Source organism: Bubalus bubalis, chromosome 4 (genome assembly GCF_019923935.1).
Source record: "Bubalus bubalis isolate 160015118507 breed Murrah chromosome 4, NDDB_SH_1, whole genome shotgun sequence".
Taxonomy (NCBI): domain Eukaryota; kingdom Metazoa; phylum Chordata; class Mammalia; order Artiodactyla; family Bovidae; genus Bubalus; species Bubalus bubalis.
The window spans coordinates 97581300-97598497 of record NC_059160.1 but is presented as its reverse complement, the minus strand read 5'-3'; the positions used below and the strand labels follow the sequence as shown (position 1 = coordinate 97598497).

Sequence of the window (17198 nt, the reverse complement as noted above, 5' to 3'; positions counted from 1 at the left end):
GTGGTCTGGTATTCCCATCTCTTTCAGAATTTTCCACAGTTTATTGTGATCCACACAGTCAAAGGCTTTGGCATAGTCAGTAAAGCAGAAAGTGTTTTTCTTTCTGACTTACTTCGCTATGTATAATAGGCTCCAGTTTCATCCACCTCATTAGAACCGATTCAAATGCATTCTTTTTAATGGCTGAGTAATATTCCATTGTGTATATGTATCACAGCTTTCTTGTCCATTCATCTGCCAATGGACATCTAGGTTGCTGCCATGTCTTGGCTATTGTAAACAGTTAAAGCAAAGACTCTTATAGCACAAAGATGATTTCTTCTAAATGTCTCCAATTTATCTGAAGTCATGGTTTCTGTTTCTTACTGCTTATGTTTTAAATGCTTAGATATAGACAGACTTCCAGACAACGGGTGCTGCCTAGATTGCGGGAAGCTCTAAATCAGTGGTTCTCAAAGTGTAGTCCCTGAACCAGCAGCATCAGAATCACTTGGGAACTCGTTAGAAATCCATATTCTCATATCTCATCAGAGACCTACTGAATCAGAAAGGCTTGAGGTAGGGCCTGCTAATCTCTGGTTTAACAAGGCCTTTAAATGATTCTGATGCAAGTTCAAGAACCGTTTACTGCATTGATTAAGTAATATAGAAATAGGAATTGGAAAACGTTGGTGATCTAAAGCCCAATCATTTCATACCTATAATGCCTGACTTATTTGGTCCCTCCGAATGCTTCATCATATTGAAACAGAGTATTCCTATTTCAATAAATTCATCTCTCTTTAGTTTATTGAATGAGGGACAGGTTATCTGTGAGGATTGTAGTTTTTTTCTTGACTTGCTATAGTTTCCTATTGTAGGAAAACATCAAGTAACAGTAACACAAAGCCTCTCTTAATGTTTTCATTAATATTTAATGGATTTATACAAATCTAAACATCTTACCAGTTATCAGATATTCATTCATTAGTTCTCTTATCAATTTCCTGAAAGTAAAGGACATTTAAGTCTTTTGCAGAGAAAGGAATAAATAAAAACTGAGAATGAATGTTGTTTTGGTCTCAAGTAAGTGCTGCTGGCAAGAAGAGAACCTTGGAGATTTCTCTGGCACTGGGAGGAGAGAAAGCCTGCTTGAACAAATTATGTTCTACAGAAATATTGGTAGGGCTCACACAGCAATGACTACTTCATACAGAAGAGCCCATTTCCCATATGTTCTGTGGAGCTTAAATGTCATCATTTGTGTTTAGCACAATTCCTAACCATTGAAAATACTGATCTCTAAGTTGTTTTGTAAAATTATACTCAGGAGGTTTATGTTTAATGTTCTTGCAAAGGGCAAATATCAAAATTGAAAAGCAAAAAGTGATGTGTGTTTTATTTCTTTAAGATCTTCATGAATACATTAAAGTATCTACAGACGCATGAATATCTCCTGGATGTGGATTTATGGAGACTTTTTGCAAACCTGGAGGAGCTAAGTCAGGTGAGCCAAAGTAGAAAGATTCCAGTAGCCATGTTTTAAAAATCGCCAGAGGACTGTGAAAATTTGTGCTTGTCTCTTTTTGTGGTTTGTATTCCATGTTGGCGTATGGAATATGGTTTCTTCCATATTCCTTCTCCATATAATCTTGCGGTCGGGAGTTCAGGTTAATAAGAAGGAAATCTTGCCAATAGATTGCAGCCGTCAGTTAGCCTTCAATAACATTTCAAACAATTCTTCAGTGGTTATTTAAGAAAGTAATCATAATGCTCAGTTCAGCATGGACTAAAATTGGAATGAGACAAAGATTAGCGCGGATTCTGTGCAAGAATGGCACACAAATTCAGGAAATGTTCCATGTTTTTTCTAGAGTACAAGTTCTGGAACCCCTTCTAGAAGTATATACCTTCTAGTGTACACTCAGGAACACATCTTGTTTACTGCTTTATCCAGAGGACCTCAATGCCTCGTGCATAGAAGGACTGAATAAGTAATGTTGGGTACATGAGTTTCCTCAATAAATAATGTTGAATACAAAGAAAGAGAAAAACATATGCCTAAGTACTCCATCATCATAAATGACTAGTCTCAAATGAATGTTCTTTATCACATATATTATAAATAAAAGCTATCTTTCCTCTAAAAAGGAAGAGAAGAGAGATACTACAGGAATTCATTTATAAGAAAATACATTAGAGAGTAGAGGAAAATAAATCTTTAAATTTTGCCAGGGAGATAAATTGGAAGTAGGAGGCATCTGTAGGAACAAAATTTGAAGTTCACTGGGTATTTATTTCTTACCCCTTACCTCTGTTTTCCTTTCTCCCTGGCCCTAGACAAGCTTTGGTTTTGTGAACAGTCTTTTCCATATCTTCAAGGACTACGTTGACACTTGTGAGACTTCACCATCGTTGGATTTTATTTCTGTGCTCACAAAGGTAAAATCCTCTTTGGGATATCTCAGCTTCTGTGTGATAAATTCACCCACCTCTCAGGATGATTGTTTATATTTTCTTGACCATCATCATCATTGTTATTTCTGGGAAAGTTCTGCCAACACCCTCCCACAAGGGAAACATCCCTTTCTCCACCAATCAACATTTTCAAAAATAAGTCTCAGATTCTGTTTTTCCATTGTTATCTCTCCTGTGTGAGCTTTATTAATACAAAATCTGCATGCATGGAAAAGCCATTTCCAAGTCTGTTTTTCAAATGACTTCAATTTAAAGCAATATTCACAGCAATAGTTTGTGCAGGCTAATTACATGGTTCAGTAGTTGTTCTAACAAAAGTGCCAGGCTTTCTGAAAGGAATAAAATAAACCTTCAAATCCATCAGCACCCTTAATAAGACTTCTGTGTATTAAAGGAGGAGGAAGGAGGAAGACTTGTACCCCTGGTCTGATAAATGCTATTTTTTTTCCTTGTAGATAATTTGAACTTTCTCCCCTACTCTAAGCTTTTTAATCCTGTTTCTATCTATCATCATTTAGGTTGCTAAATCCATTTTTTTTAATATAGATTAAGATGTATTGACTTGTAAAAATTATACTCAGGTTTATGTTTAATGTTCTTGCAAAGGGCAAGTATCAAAATTGAAAAGCAAAAAGTAATGTGCATTATGAAGCACTTACATGTGGGGCGGATAACCTGTACATGATAATGTGCAGAATTAGACACACCCCTTACTTTGGGGGAGTTTTCATTCTAGTGGGAAAGAAATTAATCAACTAATGACACCAATGATTATATAGTAAAATTGAGATTAGTGCTGGAAAAAAAGATACATAGATATTATGAAAGGAGACTTCTAGTTTGGGGCAGATGGTGAGGTAGTTACAGCTAGGAAATTCTTCCTGAGGCAGTGATGCTTGAGGTGAGATATTAACAAGGACTATTTAAGAAGGCAAAACAAGCAGAAAACTAGGCATAAACGGGGGCGATCCTTCAATGAACTTTGAAAGCAGATTAGAATAAGAAAAGCTTTGAAAAACAAGAGAAAGAATGTAAAGTGTTGGAAATCAGCTTCAATCTCAGGCTCTCCCAATTCCTTTAGAGTCAGAAATTATTTTTTTTAGGACCATTGCATGCTACACATTTTTTATTTTTGTTAAAGGGCAGAGCCCTTAGTAAGTTAGATAATGAGCATGATTGTTTGGATGTGTATTGGTTCAGGGTCTGAAGTCCCTTGGTTTTCTTGATAATTTCTGTACTCCGTCAAGGGCTAGGACAACTGGCAGGCTCTCTCCACTTGGCTCCTTGGACTAACCTGGTCCATCTCCTTGGACCAACCTGGCCATCGTCCTCTAATGGTGATGGGAAGAAGCACAAAAGAGCATCAACACCCATTATAGATCCAAATATATCATTCCTCTGCTGGTCTTGGAGAATCTCCAAGAGTGAGGGGTAGCTGCAGCTCTCTCCTGGGACATAGATGCAGTGCAGACACATCTGGGAGTATTCATCTGAAGGCCAATGTTAGCAATAAGACCTGGCCCCCTAAAAATAATTTTTAATTCAGTTTTTAGTGAATAGTCTGAAGAAATAACAACTTTTCATCAAAACACATAAGTAGTCTGTCTCAGTCTGCCCAGGCTCTGTGTAACAAAGTGCCACAAACTGGGTAGGTTGTTAACAACAGAAATCAATGTCTCACTGTTTTAGAGGGTGGACATCCAATACCAGGGTGGCAGCCGGGTCATGTGAGGGCCCTCTTCTGGTCACAGACTTCTCATTGTATTCTTCACATAGCGGAGAGGGCCAGAGAGCTCTCCGGAGTCTCTTTTGTAAGGGCATTCATTTCATTCCTGGAGGCTTCACCTTTGGGACCTCATCGTCTCCAGAAGGGTCCACCTCCTCCAATACCATCACCTTGAGGGTTAGGATTCAACATATGAGTTTGAGGGGGACACAGCTGTTCCGACCATAGCATACGTGTCCTCACAGCCTAGTGAAGCATGGACTCGTCACTGAAAGTCTATAATGATAGCCATGTATGAATGCTTCCTGATATGTTACAGATGCGCAAAGGTGGGCTGCAAAAGTTTTTCCTTAATTTGAAAAGGGCTGCGTCAGGTTAAATTCAGCTGTGCCACGGAAAGAAACTCCAGCTCTCGGTGGCTTGGTTCACGTCTCACTCACGCCGTGTTCTGCTCTGTCATTGTTCTCACTCTGGGACCCCTGCTGAGGGAGCAGCCACCACCTGGAATGTCACCCCCGCGCCTCCAGGGCAAAGACCTAAAAGACTGAGGCAGAACGCTCACTGACTCTTCAAGTTTCTGGCATATCTGTTCATGTTCCTCAGCCTCAGAGAGTCCCATGGCCAGGCCTACCCTCAGTGGTAATTTAGGTAATGTGAATGTGTGTGCTTGCACACTGGCCACCCACCTTATTCTAATATAAATTTGATACGACTTAAGAATGTGTAGTCATTATAGCAAGTTTAAGACATCACATAAGAATAGTGAAGAAAGGGAAAGGCAAGTGTCAGATTAGGTAAAACAAGTGCATAAAATGCTCGCTATGGAACAGTACACTTAATGAGGTGCCCCAGATTTGACTGTGTTTTAGAAGCTGGCAGGAGAATCCAATTTGTGGATATTTTTGCAGAAGATCTGATGAAAAGTTAGATGTTGTTACTTGAATCACATACTATGAACACAGGCTTAGGCAGTGTCTGTTTACCAGGTACCACGCAGCCTGTGTAGGCCTCAACAAAGCATAAGTGCAAGTAAAGGGTGAATTAAATCAACATGTCTCAAGTAGAATTTTTTTTAAAAATATAGGCCAAAAAAGGCAGTTTATTGAGGAGTTGTTGTTGTTCAGTCACTAAGTTGTATCCAACTCTTTGCGACCCCATGAACTGCAGCACACCAGGCTTCCCTGTCCTTCACTATCTTCTGAGTTTGCTCAAACTCATGTCCATTGAATCGGTGATGCCTTCCAACCATCTCATCCTATGTCACCCCCTTTCCTCCTGCCCTCAATCTTTCCCAGCATCAGGCTCTTTTCCAGTGAGTTGGCTCTGTGCATCAGGTGCCCAGAGTATTGGAGCTTCAGCTCCAGCATCGAGCTTTCCAGTTGAGGAGTTAATGGTTTATTTTGGGGATACCATTGCTTAATAGTGTTTATTTTGACGATCACCTGCTTCTCTCCACGCACACGTGGTTGATAATGGTGTGTCCCCAACTTTCCCCACTTTGGTTGCTGATAAAAGTGGAGAGCAGGTCCCTCCGCCTTTGCATGCTACACTCTCGTGCCCTTCTCCCCTTGCAGTATTTCCGAGGGAGCCTGTGTCAGAGCCACCAGACCTACTGCCTGAACTACTCGGCCGCTGTCTTTTATCTTGAGAGCCTGAAGCAGAGACATGACTTTGGAATTTACTTAAAAGTAAAGTACCTTTTTCTTTTATATTTTTCCTGAGACTCTTTGGATATAACAGATACTAGGAACTATTTATTAGACCCAAATTAAATGGAACGGGAGGAAAATAAATGATCAGGCATACATTTTAACTACAAACCTACTTTCCTTAGGAACACATAATCCACTGCAGCATTAGGATTTTAAATAGTGCTTATCTAGAAACATTGTATCACCTGATGTCCCTCCTGACATTTTAACTGGGGATTTAAAATGTTTTATTTGTCCACTGGTTTTGTTTTTAGAAGAAATTAGTGAGAAAACCACAGTAAGGATTGAGGCTTTATTTGTGATACACATCTGGCTCTTGTAGGGTTTGGTCCCAGCGAGGTCCTACTGCACAAAGCTTGGTGGACCACTACCCTTGTATTCTACGTGAGTGGCGCCTCCTGGAGAACATCATAGCACCCAGTGTAAATGCTGCCCCTGAAGTTGTCCAGCAGGGCGGCTGTGGGTCCCAAGCGTTATTCGGTACAGTCACTCAGTCGTGTCTGACTCTTTGCAACCCCATGGACTGCAGCACGCCGGGCTTCCCTGTCCATCACCAACTCCCAGAGCCTACTCAAACTCACGCCCAACGCGTCAGGAGTGCCATCCAACCATCTCATTCTCTGTCGTCCCCTTCTCCTCCCGCCTTCAATGTCTCCCAGCATCAGGGTCTTTTCCAATGAGTCAGTTCTTCGCATCAGGTGGCCAAAGTACTGGAGTTTCAGCTGTAGCATCAGTCCTTCCAATGAATATTCAGGACTGATTTCCTTTCGGATGGACTGGTTGGATCTCCTTGCAGTCCAAGGGACTCTCAAGAGTCTTCTCCAACACCACAGTTAAAAGCATCAATTCTTCAGCAGTCAGCTTTCTTTATAGTCCAACTCGCACATCCATACATGACCACTGGTAAAACCATAGCCTTGACTAGACGAACCTTTGTTAACAAAGTAATGTCTCTGCTTTTTAATATGCTGTCTAGGTTGGTCATAACTTTTTTTCCAAAGAGCAAGCGTCTTTTAATTTCATGGCTGCAGTCATCTTCTGCAGTGATCTTGGAGCCCCCCAAAATAAAGTCTGTCACTGTTTCCACTGTTTCCCCATCTATTTCCCATAAAGTGATGGGACCAGATGCCATGATCTTCATTTTCTGAATGTTGAGCTTTAAGCCAACTTTTTCACTGTCAACTTTCACTTATATCAAAAGGCTCTTTAGTTCTTCTCTGCTTTCTGCCATTAGGGTGGTGTCATCTGCATATCTGAGGTTATTGATATTTCTCCCGGCAATCTTCATTCCAGCTTGTGCTTCATCCAGCTTGGCATTTCATATGATGTGCTCAGCATATAAGTTAAATAAGCAGGGTGACAGTATACAGCCTTGACGTACTGCTTTCCTGATTTGGAACCACTCTGTTGTTCCATGTCCAGTTCTAACTGTTGTTTCTTGACCTGCATACAGATTTCTCAGGAGGCAGGTCAGGTGGTCTGGTATTCCCATCTCTTCCAGAATTTTCCACAGTTTGTTGTGATCCACACAGTCAAAGGCTTTGGCATAGTCAATGAAGCAGAAGGAGATGGTTTTCTGGAACTCTCTCTCTTTTTTGATGATCCAACGGATGTTGATAATTTGATCTCTGGTTCCTCTGCCTTTTCTAAATCCAACTTGAACATCTGGAAGTTCATGGTTCATGTACTGTTGAAGTCTGGCTTGGAGAATTTTGAGCATTACTTTACTAGCGTGTGAGATGAGTGCAATTGTGTGGTAGTTTGAGCATTCTTTGGCATGACCTTTCTTGGGATTGGAATGAAAACTGACCTTTTCCAGTCCTGTGACCACTGCTGAGTTTTCCAAATTTGCTGGCATATTGAGTGCAGCACTTTCACAGCATCATCTTTTAGGATTTGAAATAGCTCAACTGGAATTCCATCACCTCCTCTAGCTTTGTTTGTAGTGATGCTTCCTAAGGCCCACTTGACTTCACATTCCAAGATGTCTGGCTCTAGGTGAGTGATCACACGATTGTGATTATCTGGGTCGTGAAGATCTTTTTTGTACAGTTCTTCTGTGTATTCTTGCCACCTCTTCTTAATCTCTTCTGCTTCTGTTAGGTCCAAACCATTTCTGTCCTTTAAAGTGCCCATCTTTGCATGAGATGTTCCCTTGGTTATCTCTAATTTTCTTGAAGAGATCTCTAGTCTTTCCCATTCTGTTGTTTTCCTCTATTTCTTTGCATTGATCACTTAGGAAGGCTTTCTTAACTCTCCTATTCTTTAGAACTCTGCATTCAAATGGGTATATCTTTCCTTTTCTCTTTTGCCTTTAGCTTCTCTTCTTTTCTCAGGTATTTGTAAGGCCTCATCAGACAACCATTTTGCCTTTGGGGATGGTCTTGATCCCTGCCTCCTGTACAGTGTCACGAACCTCTGTCCATAGTTCTTCAGGCACTCTGTCTATCAGATCTAATCACTTGAATTTATTTGTCACTTCTACTGTATAATCGTAAGGGATTTGATTTAGGTCATACCTGAATGGTCTAGTGGTTTTCCCTACTTTCTTCAATTTAAGTCTGAATTTGGCAGTAAGGAGTTTGTGATCTGAGTCACAGTCAGCTCCTAGTCTTGTTTTTGCTGACTGTATAGGGCTTCTCCATCTTTGGCTGCAAAGAATATAATCAGATTTCAGTATTGACCATTGGTGATGTCCATGTGTAGAATCTTCTCTTGTGTTGTTGGAAGAGGGTGTTTGCTATGACCAGTGTGTTCTCATGGCAAGGCTCTGCTAGCCTTTGACCTGCTTCATTTTGTACTCCAAGGCCAAATTTGCCTGTTACTCCAGGTGTTTCTTGACCCTACTTTTACATTCCAGTCCCCTATAATGAAGAGGACATCTTATTGGGGTGTTAGTTCTGGAAGGTCTTGTAGGTCTTCACAGAACCGTTCACCTTCAGCTTTTGAGCAGTACTGGTCAGGGCATAGACTTGGCTTACTGTGACACTGAGTGGTTTGGCTTGGAAACGAACAGAGATCATTCTGTCATTTTTGAGATTGCATCCAAGTACTGCATTTTGGACTCTTGTTGACTGTGATGGCTACTCCATTTCTTGTAAGGGATTCTTGCCCACAGTAGTGGATATAATGGTCATCTGAGTTAAATTCACCCATTTCAGAACAGGAGATTTGTGCTCGGGACCTTCAGTGTTTGCAAATAAGCAAAACTGGAAAAAATTTTCCTTGACTTCACTACTTCTTTTGACCACCACCCACTCCCCTGCCCCCGTTGGTTTTTTGGGGGTTTTATTTTGACATATCTTTAGTCTGAAATGTACCTTTCAATATTATGCCACAGCTCTTTTTATGACCCAAGAAAATGGTCCATGCCTTTCCAGAAACCCATGCAGCTACAAGAAGCACCTACCAGAGCATCATCTCAGAGCCGTAGGACGAACAGCCACCACACAGAGCTCCCAGTAACTTTTAGCTGTGAATCAGAGCATCTTTGCCATGGCCAGAATGTGCCAGGAAACCTGGGCGTGGCATGAATGATGTTGGGAAGAGCCATGGCCCTATTTTAGTAGCTTTAGCCTTTCAGTGTTTTCTTTGCTACTCAAACCAAAACCTGAAAGCTTATTAGATTTCATGAATAATCTTGTTGCAAAACTTGTCCCTGGAAACGGTTGGATGAGACTACTTACCTGAGCCTCGTTGGCAGAGTCTTCCAGACTCCTCCCCAGACTGAGGAGAATCCAGGTTCATTCCTCTCCCTCCCAAGCTAGCACAAGGTTCAGACACCATTTTCAAATAACTGTGGAAAATCCCTTAACAATTGCGACACCGAAGTTTACATGTATGAGATATATATAGCATCCAAAGATATTTAGGAAAAAGAATGGAGGATGCACTGTTGTGATGATAACATGTAATACTTCTATAAGCATCATGCTTTGCCAAGCACTTTCTCAAACTTTCTCTTTTAAATCTTACCACAAATCTATGAAGTTGATTACCTTGTGTCCCCACATGTCCCTGAGACTCAGAAAGGTTATGTGACCTTTGTAAGATCACATGATCAATAGGTGGCAATAAAAGAACCTGGATAAAGGTCTTCAGGCAAAATACTCCAATGCACTTTACGCCCAGGGCTATTTACAACTCCTCAGGGCTACTTCCTGTTGCAAAGGAACCCTTAGCATCATGAAACAAAGGTTGAAGGGTCAGGGAAAGGCTTTGGGAGGGCTTGGAGGTAAATCTGCCTTCCACAGCCCCAGAGCACAGAACAAAACTTCATCACAGATAATTAATAATAATCATGTATAATGATTATACATACAATAATAATGATACAAATACAAAAATGATAATACTAAAAGTGACTAGTTCGCAAGCTTTGCCTATGGCCGGGCACTATGCTGCATGCTGATCATCTCTGATTTCTCTGTCTGCCCAATAAACCCTGTAGGATTTGATGTTATCCTCATTTTTCAGGAGCTTAGAAGAATTCAGCAACTTGCTTAAAGTTTGTTCAGGGCAGGAAAGTGAAAATGAAGTCGCTCAGTCGTGTCCGATTCTTTGCGACCCCATGGACTGTAGCCTACCAGGCTCCTCGGTTCTCCTAGGCTTTGACGTAAACGTTGTTGGAAAACTTAACATCTCTGTGGGCTTCCCTGGTGGCTCAGACAATAAAGAATCTGCCTGCAGTGCAGGAGACCCAGGTTCATTCCCTGAGTCAGGAAGATCCCTTGGGGAAGGGAATGGACACTCACTCCAGTATTCTTGCCTGGAGAATTCCATGGAGAGAGGAGCCTGGTGGGCTACAGTCCATGGAGTCACAGAGTCAGACACAATTGAGCAGCTAACACACTTTCACTTAACATCTTTGTCATTTTATGGACTGCCTGGAATTGGGCTCTGGTTGCACTGGGGTGAATTTACTCTCTACACCATGTGGGGCCGGTTTTTGTAAATATCTGTACATTATCTTTATGGGCATTGACAAGAGTAGAATTTCCCTCACTTTCTCAAACTCAGTCAAAGTGATGCAGAGAAAGACATGGGGGGACTTCCTTAGTGGTCCAGTGGTTAAAAATCTGCCTGCCAATGCCGGGGACGTAGGTTTGATCCCTGAACTGGGAAGATCCCACCTGCCACAGGGCAGCTAAGCCCACATGCCAGAGGGCAACTAAGCCCAAGCTCCCTGGAGCCCGTGCTCCACAAGAGAAGCCACCCCAATGAGAAGCCCACGCACAGCAACTAGAGACTAGCCCTTGCTTGCCGCAACTGGAGAAAGCCCCCACAGTGTAACAAAGATACCCAAAAAAAGACACTCCAACACAGCTAAAAAAAAAAGTCAGAAAAGAAGACCCTGGGAACTTGGTACCAGGTGTCTTAGTCTTGGCTCGATTAGCAGTTGCTGACAGATCTGCTGTGGCCTGAACATTCAGGACATGTCAGGCGTCGCTGTTAGCACTGTGCGTGGATTATCTCCTCAAAGTCCCTCATCACCCAGTTAGGGCAACTCTTGTTATCCTCATTTCACAGATGAGGTTTAGAGGACTTGAGGAAATTTCCCAAGTTCCCAAGAATAATGGGTGTCCAAGACCGTGGTTGCATCCCACCAAGACAGGTTAATGAGGAGAACAAGGTTTTATTTGGGCCCCTCAATCCATTTCACTCTTCCCCTGAACACATTGGATTTTTAATGATTTATGTGTAAATTATATCAATATAATCTTATAAATTATAAGATTTATGTGTAAATTTACTTTTTGCTTATTATATATAGTTAATTTACAATGTTGTATTTCTGGTGTGCAGCAAAGTGATTCAGTTTTACATATATATAACACTTTTTCATATTCTTTTCTATTATAATTTATTATGAGATATTGAATATAGTGTCCTATGCTGCACAGTAGGACCTTTTTGGTTATCAAAGCTTATAAGTTTGATAAGGTCCCATTGGTTTATTGTTGTTTTTATTTCTGTTGCATTGGGAGACTTGACCTAAGAAAACATTGTTACAGTTTATATCAGCAAATGTTTTTCCTATGTTCCCCATTTAGGATTTTTATGGTGTCCTGTCTTATATTTACTTTTTTTTCCCCTTATATTTAAGTCATTAAGCCATTTCAAGTTTATTTTTGTGTAGGGTGTAAGGGAGTGTGCTAACCTCATTGATTTACATGTAGCTGTCCAGCTTTCCCAACACCATTTGCTGAACAGACTGTTTTCTCTATTGTATACTCTTGCCTCCTTTGTCAAAGAGTAATTGACCATAGGTGCATGGGTTTGTTTCTGGGCTTTCTATCATGCTCCATTAATCGATGTATTTGTTTTTGTGCTACTACCATACTGTTTTGATGACTGTAGCTTTGTAGTATAGTCTTCAGTTAGGGAGTCTGATTCTTCCAGTTCCATTTTTCTTTATCAAGATTGTTTTGGCCATTTGAGATCTTTTGTGTTTCCATACAAATTATAAAATTTTTTGTTCTAGTTCTATAAAAAATGCCACTGGTAATTTGATAGAGATTGCACTGAATCCATAGATTGCTTTGGGGTCATATAGTCATTTTGACAATATTGCTTCTTCCAGTCCAAGAACACAGTGTATCTTTCCATCTGTTTATGTCATCTTTGATTTCCTATATCAGCATTTTATAGTTTTCAGAATACAGGTCTTTTGGCTCTTTAGGTAGGTTTATTCCTAGGTATTTTATTCTTTTCAATGCAATGGTAAATGAGATTGTTTCTCTAATTTCTCTTTCTGGTCTTTTGTTAGTTTATGAAAATGCAACAGATTTCTGTGTATTAATTTTGTGTCCTGCAGTTTTACCAAATTCATTGGTAAACTCTAAGCATTTTTGTGGTAACATCTTTAGGATTTTCTATATATTGTATCCTGTCATCTGCAAACAGTGACATTTTTACTTCTTTTCCAATTTGAATCCCTTTTATTTCTGCTTCTTTTCTGATTACCATGACTAGGACTTCTAAAACTAAGGTTGAATAAAAGTGGCAAGAATGGACATCCTTGACTTGTTCCTGATCTTAGAGGAAACGCTTTCAGCTTTTCACTTTTGCGAATGATGTTAGCTGTGGGTTTATAATATATGGCCTTTATTATGTTGAGGTAGGTTTCCTCTGTGCCCACTTTCTGGAGAGTTTTTTTTTTTTTTTTTTTTTTTAAATAATAAATGGATGTTACATTTTATCCAATGTGTTTTGTGCATTTGTTGAGATGATCATGGGGTTTTTTTGTCTTTTCTTTTGTTGATGTGGTGTAATGCTTATGTTGAACTGTCCTTGTGACTCTAGGTTGAATCCAGCTTGATCGTGTATATTATCATTCTTTTTACTTGCGGTTGTATTTGGTTTGCTGAATTTTGTTGAGAATTTTTATATTTGTATTCATCAAAGATAGTGACCTATAATTTTCTTTTTTCATAGTGTCTTTTTCTGGTTTTGGTATCAGAGTTATGGTAGCTTCATAGAATGACTTTGGGGAATCCCCTACTCTTCAGTCTTAAAGAAGACTTTGAAAAGGATTGATATAAGTTCATTGTATGTTTGGTAGGATTCCCCAGCAAACTCATTGGATCCTAGACTTTTGTTTGCAGGGGGTTGTTTTGTTTTTAGTTTCAGCAAACACATGCATGCTCTTAGTTGCTCTGAGGCATGTGGAATCTTCTCAGACCAGATTTCAAACTCATGTCCCTGCGTTAGCAGGCAGATTCTTAACCACTGGACCATTAGGGAAGTCGGGGAGCTTTATTATTATTATTAGAGATTCTATTTCACTTCTAGTGATCAATCTGTTTAAATTATTTATCTCTTCTTGATTCTGTTTTGGTGGGCTGTCTGTCCCTAAAAACTTGTCCATTTCTTCTAGGTTGTCCAACTTGTTGGCATATAATTCTTTGTAGTAGTCTCTCACAGATTTTTGTACTTCTGCAAAATCAGTTGTTGTGCTTCCTCTTTCATTTCTTGCTTTATTTGGGTCCTTTCATTTCTTCTTGGTGAACCTGGCCAGAGGTTTGTGAATTTTGTTTCATCGCTGTTCTTTTAGTCATTAAATCATGTCTGACTCTTTTGCCACCCTGTGGACGATAGCCTTCCAGACTCCTCTGTCCATGGGATTTCCCAGGCAAGAATACTGGAGTGGGCTGCCATTTTCTTCTCTAGGGGAATCTTCCTGACCAGGGATCAGACGCACATCTTCTGCATTGCAGGCAGATTCTTTACCACTGAGCCTCCAGGGAAGCCCCAGTTTTGTTTCCCCTTTCAAAAAACCAGCTCTTGGTTTCATTGGTTTTGTTTTGTTTTCTATTTTTTGATCTCTATTCTATTTCTTCCTCTCTGACTTTTTATTATTTCCTTCCTTATGCTGACTTTAGGCTTTATTTGTTCTTTTTCTATTTCTTTCCAGTGGTGGGTTACATTATAGATCAGCTCACTTTATATTATCCCATAAATCTCATGTATTTTCTTTTTTTCATTTGACTTTCTGTCTACATTTCCAATTGATTTCCATTATTATTCTGTCTTATTGATCAGTTGTTTGTCCTACATTGTTCTTTGAATACATTTATTTATTTATGGCTGTGCTGAGTCTGTGTTGTTGCACAGGCTTCTGTCCAGTTGTGGTGAGTGGGGGCTGCCCTCCAGTCGTGGTGCACGGATTTCTCATTGCCGTGGCTTCTCTTGTGGAGCGTGGGCTCTAGGGCATGCGGGCTTCTGTAATAGAGGTGTGTGGGCTCAGCAGTTGTGACGTGCAGACTCTAGAGCGCTGGCTCATTAGTCGTGGTACACAGGCTCGGTTGATCCACAGCATGTGAAATCTCCCTGGATCAGGGATCAGACCCATGTCTCCTACATCAGCAGGCAGATTCTTTTACTGCTGAGCCATCAGGGAAACGCTGCATTGTTCAGTTTGTTATTTGTTGCCTTTCGCTTGCCTTCATCTCAGCATATGCATTTCTCATTTTCATTGGCTTCTCTTTGTAGTTTCTATTAGTAGTTCCTTGCTAAAGTGATCTGCATTTCTCTCAATGCCCTTTTTTAATTTGTCAGTTGTTACTTTCTTTTCGTAACGTTACTGATTTTTGGCTGTGCTGAGTTCATTGCCCTGACCAGAGGCTAGTGTCTAGTTGTGGTGCGTGGGCTTCTCATTGTGGTGGCTTCTCTTGTTGCAGAACACGAGCTCTACCAAGGGCAAGTGGGTGTGGTGGTTTCAGCACGAGGGCTCGGTAGCATGTGGCACGTGGGCTCTGTGATCATGACTCCAGCTCAGGAGTCAAACCATGTCTCCTGCTTTTGCAGGTGAATTCTTCACCACTGAGCCACCTGGGAAGCCTTATCTTCTTTTTGAACTCAGAATCTGGTAGAGCATTCTGTTTTACTGGAGATTTCTCCTGTCCTGTTTTTGGAAATAGTTCTTCTGCTTCTTGGTTTCAGTTTTATTTCTTTGCCCCTGGATTTGGGAGAAACAGTAATTTCTATGGTCTTGAAGAGTTGTTTTTATGTAGGAGCATCCTTGTGTCGTCTGAGTCTTAATGTTTTTGGTGCGAGGGCTGCATCTAGTATGGGTGCCTGCTGTCTCTTTCCTCCTGTATGCTGGTTGTTATCCCCTTCACAGGGAGTGTGATTGTTTTTGTGGTGACCAGAGCCTGCACTGGAAGTTGAGCAGAGCCTCCTGTTTGGTCTGTGGTTGTCACAGCTTTGTTGGGAGCACAGTCTGCTCCCCAGTTGGAGTAGAAGCTCCCCAGATCATCTTGTTTCTGAGCTGCGGTGTGAGTTCAGCAGTCCTGGAGCTACTGGGGGAGGAACCATGAGTATTCCTCATCAGGAGCTGTCTGCTGAAGTGCACTCCATGGTGTCTGTCACTCACCATATGTGCTTACAGGGTACACGGTTGTTGGCATGGCCCTCACCTCCTCCTCAGCCCTGGGAATGCAGGCCATTGGCCTGGATGTCCCTCAGGTGCTGTGCTCATAAAGCCCCCAGCTCAGATCTGCAGGCACAGATTCCCTGAAGTCAGGCCCCAGGACCTTTCTTAGCTGCCCATAGTCATGCTCCTCAACCCCCTCAGAGCTACGGGATGAGCACAGACCCTGGCACCACCTCCACGTACATGGACTCGCAAAACTCGCAGCTGCTGACTCTGGACTTGCCCTAGCTATGGGAGCATCAGTCCTCTCCTGGGATGTCCCACAGTCACTTAGCTTACAAAGGCACCAGCGGCAGCGTAAATCCACTAAAGTCGCAAAGTCTCCTGATAAGGCTCAGATTTCAGCCCCACCTATGTGTGGGGCAACAGCAGGCACTCATGTGTTCACAGAGCCCTGCCCGCTGTGAGCACTCTGTTGGGCTGCTCTGCTGGGGCCCCACCTCTCCCTTCAGGTGCTCCTTAACAAGAGGGCTTCTGTAGTAGACCCAAGTTCGCACACAGCCTCAGTTGCCACTCAGTCCACACTCTGGCCCTTTCAGGCTCTCTCTGCACGGCCACCCCCATCCTCTCCCCAGATCTGTCCGCTGAAACCCAAGATTCAGCACCCAGCCCCAACCCGCACTCGCAGACACGTTCATGGAGCTGGGGAGTGCAGCAAGGTGGCCGAGACCAGGTGTGCTGATCTCTCTTTTCTGCCTGCTTAAGCCAATTACTGCACTCTTCTTTAAGCCTCTGAAGCTTCCGTTCTGTTCCGGCTGATCTAGGCAGCAAAGTTTGTTCCTAGGGCAAGGAACCTTTCCTCTTTCACAGCTCCCTCCCAGGAGTACCGGTCCCATCCCATCCTTGTTGCATGGTGATCTTCCTGGCAGTTTTGGTTGTATGAGCTCTTCCACCAGCATTCAGTAGTACCATTCTGTGAGAACTGGTACACATGTAGATGTATTTTTTATGTACTTGTGGGAGTCGGTGAGGTCTATGTCCTTTTATTCCACAATCTTGATCTCCCAACTATATATAAATTTATTTATTATCAAGCTGAAGCAGATTCCACTCATCTAGACCCATCCAGGAAAAGGACTTTTACATCCAATTTCTCATGATAGAGAGTTTCTTTTCTTTCCCTAATAGACATGAAAAGTAAAACCAACAGAAAAATGAAAGAAAATGTTATAGTTTCACTTTTAGAATCATCCAATATCTTTTTTTGTTGTTTTTTTTGCTCTTCTGAGACCTTTCAAAACACTATAAATATTTTCTATATCTCTGCCTGGATCTTTGTCTAAATTATTTGCCACTGGTATTTCTCTTCTGATTGATATCTGGGGGAGAGTCAGTGCTTTTCTATTGACCCTGAACACCAGTGGGT

The 17198-nt window shown here is 41.5% G+C and overlaps 1 protein-coding gene and 1 pseudogene across 5 annotated transcripts in view; both read left to right on the top strand.

Moving 5' to 3' along the window:
- PLEKHG7 (pleckstrin homology and RhoGEF domain containing G7) overlaps positions 1 to 17198 on the top strand; it is a 79995-nt gene that overhangs the window by 40438 nt on the left and 22359 nt on the right. For all 5 annotated transcript variants that reach the window (XM_044941836.1, XM_044941835.1, XM_044941834.1 and 2 more), the window contains 3 exons: positions 1391 to 1486; positions 2320 to 2421; positions 5758 to 5871. In XM_044941836.1, the coding sequence (XP_044797771.1) occupies positions 1391 to 1486; positions 2320 to 2421; positions 5758 to 5871 (312 nt within the window). The remainder of the gene's footprint in view (positions 1 to 1390; positions 1487 to 2319; positions 2422 to 5757; positions 5872 to 17198) is intronic.
- LOC112584791 lies at positions 1752 to 1848 on the top strand (annotated as a pseudogene).